Raw genomic sequence first — 10,140 nt, forward strand, 5'->3', positions numbered from 1 at the left:
GTAGTAGCTAGTTACATATAATTAGAGTGATGCATAGTCAACAAAAATAGCAATAGTTAACGTCGAACAGCAACCGTAATGATTTAGCCTGGTTAAACTTACTGCAATAGACTATGGCTGAGACAAGGTGGACAAAAACTCGCAAAGTACCGCATACAAGTAAGTTGAGTCATTTTATTACGTGGAATGTATTGCTCACACTATATTAAATCAATGGTTAATTTATATCAGGGAGCAATCTTTTGAGCAGCAGGGAGAATGGGGTAATAATGAAGGGAGCAGTCACTGGAATATCGGCTAATGTAAGGCTATTTCTTCTCATTTCTCGTTCGTCTTCGTTCGTCTTATTAGCAATGTGAAGCAACAATTTTGAATGTCGCTATCAAGGCTAGTGAACGACGAGCTAAATCTAACACATGCTACGACTGGACAACCACATATCACTGATTCTAGGGACGGATGCACCACATATTGCTTATTACTCATTGGTAGTTTTAGGTGTGACTTAATTACTACATCTAATTTTACCACTAAGGTGCAGAGAAAGGCTGATAGTGTTACAACAAGAACAAGTCCCGGACCTAGTCTTAATGATCATATAGGTATGGGTCGGTATGTAGTCTACTGAGCCTTTGTTCTGGACAGTTCAAAACCTGACGCACACATATCGTCCTCCTCTCTGCACAGCTGTGGAGCGGGTCAGCAAGAGGATCCTCCCAGCCTTTGCCCACCGGTTCTTCTTCAGCCAGCCGCAGGAGTTCCGCTTGGCCCGGTTGTTCACGGGAGCGTTTTTCGGGGCGCTTGGTGGTGCCGGTGGGGCAGAGGCTACGTTGTAGTTTTGTCAAGCTGTTTTTCCAATGCTTTTTCACTGAGAATAGTATGGTATTCTTTTACCTTGTAGGGTTATTCCTTGGGCTTATGCACAACATCCCAGTGTCCATGCTGTACAAAATCATTTTTGGATGTGTTTTTATTGGTGAGTAGTGGTGATGCTGGTGATTTATGGTCCAATATTAAAACAGCAATGGTGTGGTTTCAGTTCAACCCTGCCAGAAATTACTGGAAATTGGAAACAGGTGTTCCATAAATAGGAAAGGGTATCACTGGAACTACAATGGAATGATATGTAAATATGTAGACTTAAAATCGAACAAAGTGGAAGTAAGTCATTGGATAAAGAAAGATTTACTGGACAAATTTAAATGTATTTTAGGGTTAGGGTTAGGGTTACTGTTACTGTAGAACATTGTTGGGATAGGATTTATATAGGCAGAAGTGCAGATGCTCTTGTACAGGCCCTGTTCAACATTCTTAACAAAGTTTTCTTTAAATGGTACTATGATTATTGGTACAACTCTTAGTCTTTGGTATTGCTGTTACAGGATTGTGCATTATTGGTGGGGCATTATCTTCTTATTTCCGCTGCTCCATCTTACTGATGTTTCCCAGCATGCTTGGATCCCGGGGCCAGACCTACCTTACACTTATTGTAATCTATGGACTCTACCAAGGTACATCGCAGAACCCTGTGCTTTTCGGATTACGGAAACGGATTACAATTTTGGCACTTTAAAGTGCCTGATAATCTCACTGTGTTTTCTGACAGGCCCCATCTCCAACATTCACCATAATGTGCAGGATGTGGCCTTTTCTATGGGCTGTAACATAGAACTGCAGATCCAGCACAGCAAAGTTATGTGGAAGGTGGTGTTTGATCCCTTCATGCAAGTGATGCAAGGCATTGTGGTGGGTATACAGTGCTGACCAATCTAAAGTGTGGAATGTGTGTGGGGCACCGTGTATCTGACATCATTGAATTATAATGACAACAACAATGTTGAATTATTTGTCCTTTGTTCGCATTGTTTTGGTCACATTCCGCTGTAATAGGATGACCAAGGGAAGTTTCAGGATGAGGCAAAGAATGTGACCAGAAGTTTCCAGAGTGTCAGCAAGGAGGTGATGCAGGGGTATGGATATGACAACCATGAAGAAGAACCTGTACTGAAGGGAAGAAGCACCCAGGATGTGTTTGTTGCCAAGACCATGATGCGCTGTGAATGTGAGTTGAGAGGTTTAGCATTACTTTATGTCACCTGTCATAAGTATGTCCTTACTCCTGCAAAAGTGCTACATCACACTCCAAAGCTTGTCATGTTGTGAAAAGCCAAATTTCTGGGTCATATCCTGTCATAATGGCCACAGGTGCATCGTTATGAATTATTCATTCTCCTTAATGAATAAAATTAACAAATAAAAGGTGGCTTGGTAAGAATTCATTCTTTATTTGAGGGTGTTATTCTTTTTCCCTTTTGGAAGTGAAAAATGCAGGGAAAATATGGAGGATGCATATATCCACAGGTGTGACACAGAAATCTATTTTTAATGAAAATATTCTCATATTGTATAAAGTCATAGCCGGATAAGAGAATGAAGTGATTGGTATTATTTTGGGTGGGAATAAAGTACACAAGCAAAGGAGATGAATATAAAATACTGGTTTTGATAAATGTATTGACTTTCCAATCTTTCTCTTCACCTAGCCAAATTCTGGCTATACTTTATTTGCATTACTTTTCACTAGCTGTTGATGACTACTGTTTTAAAAATATGAATAATTAATGACATTAATGATAATGTATATATCTATACTTCATCCTAACTGTTATGGATGCAGATTTGACACTGAGATACTTGTTTTGTATCAGATGTTGTGCAACAGGGTATAGATCGTTGTCAGGAATGGTTCGATGTTAAGTGGCAGGAGTGCATGGAAACTGTGAAGGCGCCTCTGATCAGCCACTTCCTTTGTGTGCCCATGCAGTTCCATTTCCTATGTGACATCATGAGAGGTAGACAGTTCTACAACTATGTGGAGTATGGATGCTAGAATTGAAGCCCAGTGTGGGCCCCTAGTGAATACTTTGAACAGAGTCTTTGCTGTAATTGCTTAGTATTGTGCAAGACAGCCCTCTCACCCCTGTGCTTCTTTTACTGCAATTAAAAGTAAAGTGTAAGATGAGCAGTTGAGGGAGTAGTTTCAGTTCCCAAACATTTTTGTATGTGATGTGACATTTCGGGAAGGGTTATGTGAGGAGTGGCTTTCTCACTCATGTTTATCCCAGGCCCTGACTTTCTTCCTGTTCCTTCAGTAATGACTCCCTGGTGCAAAGAGGAGATCCCTGTGGAGGGGAACTTTGGACAAACCTATGACAAGCTCAACTCTTCCATCAACAAGCTGGGGGAAGACTTCACCACTTCCTTAGTCGCCAAGGTACAAAGAGTTTCTTCAGCCTCCTCTTTCAGAGTCATCACAGTTTCAGTGACAATCTCCAAGCCGGTTGCTAGACAAAAGTGTAGCTATGATACAAATGTGCAAGAACCCAAAATTCATTGCAGTGATTACATAAGTTATATATTAATCACATGTGACAAGCTGTTTCCAAAAAATGCAGAACAATGCTGACAAAGAGGGAATGCAAACTTAAGTCGCTAGATTGCTAGCCCTGTAGTTTGCTAGACATACAAAAAAGGAAGTGTGCCATGTTAGTGTACAACAAAAGGGTGGCACAATATGACAGAGTGATGTTTTCTTAAGCATTACAATGAATTCTGTGGTCCTGAACATTTGTATCATAGCTTTGTTTTTGCCTGAGGACTGGACTGCCATCTTAATGAGAGATCCCAGTCATTTATATCTCAGCACACCGATTAAGACTAATATACCTCTGTGTAAGCTGTCTAAGCACAAGTTAATAAATTAATGCATCTCAGTGAAAACAGCTGAATAGAGCAACCATACCAAAGTCATTGATTAGTACCATATAGTCAGAAATTATTTTAGTTTGACCCATGGCGATTTGGACTTTATCTTCATTTGGACTCCCATGTTTGTTGATGAAATTGATCTTTTGTCTCAGCAGAAGACAGAACAGCAATCTTTACTTGGAGTGACAGACTTACATGAAGCATTTTCTGAGGAGCTACGTAAAAACTTTGAGGAGAAGAAGGTCTTTGTAGAACAATTGCTGGAGGTCTTCCAGGTCCTCCTCTCCTGCACTTTCATCTTAATCTTCATCTCGTAAGTCTGTTCCACCTTTTCTGCTGCCTTAGTCCAGAGCTCTCCTGCTTCTTGGGAAAAACACCTACTCTGTCATAAAGTGGTGGAGTTATGAAACAGAAAATGTTTTCCTTTGTAGTCTTAGGATCATTTGGTGAATTCCCCTAAGCTGCCTAGCAAATTTATGCCAGCAGTGTGGAGTAGTGCTTAATGGACAATTTTGGAACTACGCCTTAGAGCAGTGCCTAGATTTCTGTCGTTAAATCCATTGTTATTAATTTGTAATAAATTTTGTAATGAAATAGCAGTCCAATTTTAAGGAGATCTCATATGAAAACAAATAATCTGATTCAAATACTGACAAGCCTTTGAAAAGCCATAAATGAGTACTTTTCCATTTTTTGTGTATCACTTGCAATGTTTGTATTTAAAGGAAATACAGAACCAAACTGATTTCCATCCATCCTTCCATCCTTTCCATCCTTTTCTTTTCTTCTCTTTGTATGTGTGTGAAGGGCATTTAATTATGCCAGACAATACTGCCAGGTCATTCGCTTTGACAACATGTACATAACCACTTACTTCAGACAGATAGATGCCCGCAGGAGAAAGGCGGTAAGACATTTGCTATAACTGGGTCATAGTGCTTATACCAGTAAATAACATTCATTTGTTTTACATTTATATGCAGACAAAATGCTGCTATAAACAAGTACATTGTGCATACATTCTCTTCAGGGCAAGCGTTACCTCTTACCACTGAAGAAAGCTGAAAGCAGCAATTTCATTTACCCCTGGAGTCTCTCCATACACCCCAGTGAGCTCAAGCTTGTAGTAAGTTTTTCTCTTTCAGTTCATTTTTTAGAATAACAACAATAGCCCCAATCCCTCTTTGTCATGAAATGTACCCATACTACTCTGTCATGCTGAATAGTTTTCAGAGGAAGTGAATATAAATGTTCAAAGATATCATGCCAAATGAACCTGTAACATTGGAGACGTTGGATGACTGTTTGTCTCCTGAATGAGTAATGAGGTTATATATAGTTCTCATTAATATTCTATATGTGATTGCTGTTGCCCACAGACTGTTGGCTTGCTGAAGGTGTGTGGTCTGAGCTTCTTTGTTGGAATTATGCTGGCCACTGACTGGATCCTGTATCACATCTTTGACATCATCCGCAGGCACACGTTCACGGAGTACTCCTTCACCAGTGAGTCTGGCCTGTTTCTCAGGGCACTTGTCTGGTTACACAGCTGAATGATTCAAAACTGATAATTATGTTTGAGGCATTGTTCTGGATTGAAATTGGTAACACATTATATAACCTGTACACACAAAGTCATTTGAGAAAGAGAAAACAGCGATTCAATAAAATAAATAGCATTAGAAATGTAATTTGATTAATAATATGGAATCATAACCTAAAGGAAAAAAGCCTTAATTGTTGTCGCTCACTGCATTATTAGTGTAAAGCACTAGAACGACAGCATATATTTACAAAATGTATATTCTTGGCAGAACTGTTGTAATCATAGAATAAAAACTGTTTTTGCATTTTAGGCAGTCATCATATAGAAGTCAACATCGGTGGCAAATCCATGCTAGCTACGCTCCTACGGAAAACAATTGGTGCCTTTAACACCTCCTCCAACATCGACATGATGTCGAGCAACAGGCGTATGACACTTGTTCTCCACTTGCATTCCCTACTAGCAAACGAATAGTCCAGTCAAATACTACTTTTACAATTACAATTCAACAGACACTTGCCACACATTTTGATACTTGAAAACAATTTTAGGTTCTCTGGTAAAAGTCAGTCAGTAATCAAAGATGAAAGTTGTTGTTGTTTGTAATTGTCTGAATGTTCACATTGACTCGACCCGTGGTGTGTGGTGTGTGTGCCAGCCTGTGATGTTCAGCAAATGCCGTCTAATTCTCTTTGTCTGGCATTGATGCAAAGCTAATCAGTGTTGCTTATGGGCTATTAAAGTCTGGAGCACTTCTCTCTGATTACGCGGCTTCCAACTAGGTCTGGCAGTCTGGACTGTGACTGTACTGAGTTGTCATTTCCTCCTCTCTGCAGACTGCCTGCCCCAGCCGCGTGCTCTCAGCGGGGGGGAGTACCTGTGGAGCACGCTGCCTGTCCTGGTGATGGTCCTTATGTGCTGTCTGCAGGTGTACAGTAACCGCCTGCGGCGTGTCATCTGTGCCTTCTATTTTCCCAAGGTGAGAAAAAACACCTGTCTTCAGTATCCCCCTAACTCAGTATGTGTTTCAGACACACAACACTGTCCAAGCAGTAGAGTGATGGTCACGGGATCAACACAGTCTGTGATCTGATGCTGCCACACTATGGGCCAGATTCAATCTAAATAGCAAACACCTGGTCCTTAACACTGAGTAATGTGTATAGGCAAAGGATATGTTTTTTTTTATTCTGAAAAAAAAAAAAACATTTTTTGAACTGCAGCAACTGTCAGATTCATCTTATTTAAAAATGAGAAAAGGAACATATGAAATGTTTGCAAGATTTTTTTGAATCATACTTTTTGCGTGTGCTTGGTTCCCATGATCGCAGCTTGGACCTATGTACATGGAATCACAAATAAATGTCACTTTATAATGTGCAGTATTACATTATGAGGTTCCATTTTAAGCAGAAATTCATTACTAGCATACAAGCACTACATTACACAGCAAACATGGGAACACAGAACAGCAGCCTCATTGCATGTTACAATGTTCCTGTGAATGCTGGGAAGTAGCATTGTTAATGCCCATACTTTAAGTAATTACCACTCGTAGAAACATTAGCTCAATAATGCCTTATATACACATGAACATGCTGGCAACTCTCCAAACCAAGACTATGTTTGTCAAGCTCAAGCAGGAGAACATTATTGTTCAGATTTTTTTTTTTTTTTTTGCCTGCTGGTCATAGCATGGGAAGGTTTGGACAAATAATGGGGTCACCTCTGTCAGTCATTATTATAACAAGCAAAGAAAACAATCTCATACAAAAAGACTTTGCTATGTGTATTTTTTATTAATTTATTATTATTTTTTGTAAACTGGGATTTATAAGCTACTGATAGATTGCTTTTATTCTTCTTAGATCGTGAGCAGATATTTTGAAGGAAAATGGAGCATGCAAGTTTGAAATGTTATGACAGTAAAACAAATGAAATCATTCGTTATATAGTTGGGAGTGAAGCAGATTTATTTGTAATTATTGCTTCCAGTCACCTGAACACATGCTACAGTAATTAACTTACTTGATAACTGTCCCTATTCAGCAGTGAAGACAAATGCGCAAACCTCAGGTCCTCACTAGGGCAGGGAATTCACGCCCAATTTACGATGTTATTAAATGATATATGTTACAGAGGAAGTAGCACTTTTGCAAATGGGTAGAATGGTCTATTCAATTAAATTAAGTGTTTTAATATGAAAAGGAGTGTTGTGCAGTTTCAAATGTTCAACATACATTCAAAGACAAAAGGAAGAAGCAACCCACAGACCTCTGGTTGACGGGAACAAGTCCCCAGAGATAAAAGTATAACAACCAGGATAAGGACCATGAGTTATGTCCTTACATGATGTCTGGACATTTCTTTGAGAAAACCTCTGCAGAACATCTTTAGGCTGAAATGTTTGCCACTACTTTTATCTTGTCACTGGAGGACTTTTATGCACTTTTTGCAAAATGCTTCAAAAATAAATAAAGACAATTTTTACATGAATATTGGCTAAAGAACTTTGGGGGTTAACTTTCCTTCTGCCAAAAGGTATGTGGATTTTTTTTCTACTTTTTGTGTCATACCTGTGTTTTTCAAAACCACCACACCCGTGTCAAGTTTCTATGAGTATTGTTGAGTAGGGTGCAGAACCAAACCTTTTTGTCAACATACACTTCAACTTGTGCAAAAGAGTAAACTCAGCGTGTGTACTGTGAATAAGGGCATCCCTGCAATCCTGCTAAAAATGCATTTTCATGTGTGTGACCGGCAAAGCAATGCTCAGCCGAGAGAGCTTAGTGTAATAGTATTACACATACTGTATTAAGCCCACTAATATCGCAGCCATGCCCATTCAAGAGGATTACATCTATATTTCTGCAGTGTTTCCTTGCATACTGAGTCAGCTGTAGTACAGTAATTATTCTTACACCATCCATTATTCTCATTAAAAAGATTACCACTGGATCATAAGAAACTAAAGTACTGCAAAGGGAATTGGGAAGTAAGTCAGTGATGCACAGAGTTCTGAAAAACATTCATCACCAAACATGTCCCTGACATGTGCAGATCATAACATTTTGGGCTAAAGAGGACCTTTATCTAAGCATGCAATGAGGCTGCTGGTCTGTGTTCATGTTTGCTGCATAATGTCTTCATCCTGACAAGCTACCTCATAATCACTGTTATTCCCATTGAATGTGTCACCCTGTACTTGTCCTTCACTGTGAATGATTGTTTAGCGGGAGAAGAGGAGGGCTCTTTTCCTGTACAATCTACAGATCCAGAGGCGGATCTCATACCTGGACACCCAGCGCAAACGTCTAATGAGACGAGGGAGACCAGGGAGGAATGTGAGTATTCACCATGTTCTCATGGTCACAAATTGTCAAATTTACCTTCCATAGCTTCAATAAAACAGAATTAAACCGCTGCGGTGCTGATGTTGCACAGGGTGGACAGTCAGATTGTTTAGTAGAATAACAGTTAACTGGCTGTGCCAAACTGACTGCTCTTTGAACAGTGTCGATCTTGTTTCCTCCCAGCTCATACAGACCATGCTTTGTAGCGAAACACTTACACACTGTTCATATTTTGTCATGATATTGACAATGTTTGAACATGGTTTTCTTTCATTGTTTAATTTTTGGATATCTGTCTCCTCTCCTTGTTTGCTTTTGTGCCTCACTTCATGTTTCCCTTTTTCCACTTTTTCCATTTGTCTCTCTCTTTCTTCTTGCTCCGATCAGATGTTGTCAGTTTTCTCCTCCATGTTTGAGAAACTAGGCTGTAGGCTTCAGTGGTGCTGTGTTTGCAGAGAGCGACAGAGAGGGAACCAGGGAGTGGAGTGTTCTGTCCAGGGCTGCAAAGTGGTCTACTGCCCCCAGTGCTGGAGGGACCTAGGCAGGATTTGCTTTGCTTGCACCTCTTACGCCCAGTATGACGTAGAAGACAGCCACAGTGATTCGGATGGCGACTATGCTGAATAGACTAATTCAGTTACATAAGCTTCTGCTGATAAGCAGAAACACATACACACACACACACACACACACGTGTGCTCTGAAAGATAAGGGCAGATTTATTGGGAACATTTGATCATATGTTGTTTGATTTGCAATTCTTCGTCCACTAAAAGTATTTTCATGCGAAATGGTAAATTTATTGTACATAAACAAGATAAATGCCTAATGCTAATTTCCTGTTATTATCTCTATGTTGCCTAAATGGACACAACATCTGTACATCCGGACATCTTGCTGACAGAATTTATTGGCTGATGCAGTGAAGCGCTATACATGAGGTCAATCAAATCTCCAGGGATGTTTGGAACAATAGAGTGGGATAAAAGATCACTAGATTGTACGGAAGTAAGTGAATAAACATGTCTACATCTGTCAGGTATTTTAAGTTCATTCTCTGAATAGGGCTGTAGTGTCATCTCAAAATAGCAAATTTCCCACTCAGAGGTTCTGTTAGGATTTAAGTGAAACCTGAATCTTACTGATGTCATCATCTCTTTTTGTTAGACACTCTTAAAGGTGTCAGGAGCAATAAAAATGAAAACATATTGAATATCTCAGTGAATTTCATTGTAGTTCATGAAGTATCAGAGCTCTCCTCCTATTGTTGTGGGAAATGCATTTCTAGTGGACCATGGTCCAATCGACCATTTGCACATGGTCTACAAACTAAAGTGTTTAAAGTTCAGCTAACTTCTTAGCTTTTTGAAAAATTTAACTAGGTAGCTTGTTGGCAAAGTAGTGTGATGTCTAGCTGGCCTGAACACGTTAGCAAGATAGTTTGTTGGAATGTGTTAAACAAGGAAGATTGAG

General features: G+C 39.6%; 1 protein-coding gene across 1 annotated transcript; it reads left to right on the top strand.

Annotated features, from left to right (window-relative positions):
- Window positions 1-113: 113 nt before the first annotated feature.
- On the top strand, window positions 114-9,294 carry dcst1 (DC-STAMP domain containing 1). The gene is made up of 16 exons (XM_036538682.1): window positions 114-159; window positions 688-813; window positions 902-976; window positions 1,383-1,511; window positions 1,607-1,746; window positions 1,891-2,062; window positions 2,709-2,852; window positions 3,153-3,274; window positions 3,924-4,081; window positions 4,576-4,675; window positions 4,799-4,894; window positions 5,148-5,274; window positions 5,625-5,741; window positions 6,151-6,293; window positions 8,548-8,658; window positions 9,055-9,294. Exons 1-16 carry the CDS (start codon window positions 114-116, stop codon window positions 9,292-9,294), a joined length of 2,046 nt encoding a protein of 681 aa, XP_036394575.1.
- The last annotated feature ends 846 nt before the right edge of the window (window positions 9,295-10,140 follow it).

This window comes from Megalops cyprinoides, chromosome 10, assembly GCF_013368585.1.
Source record: "Megalops cyprinoides isolate fMegCyp1 chromosome 10, fMegCyp1.pri, whole genome shotgun sequence".
NCBI classification, from domain to species: domain Eukaryota; kingdom Metazoa; phylum Chordata; class Actinopteri; order Elopiformes; family Megalopidae; genus Megalops; species Megalops cyprinoides.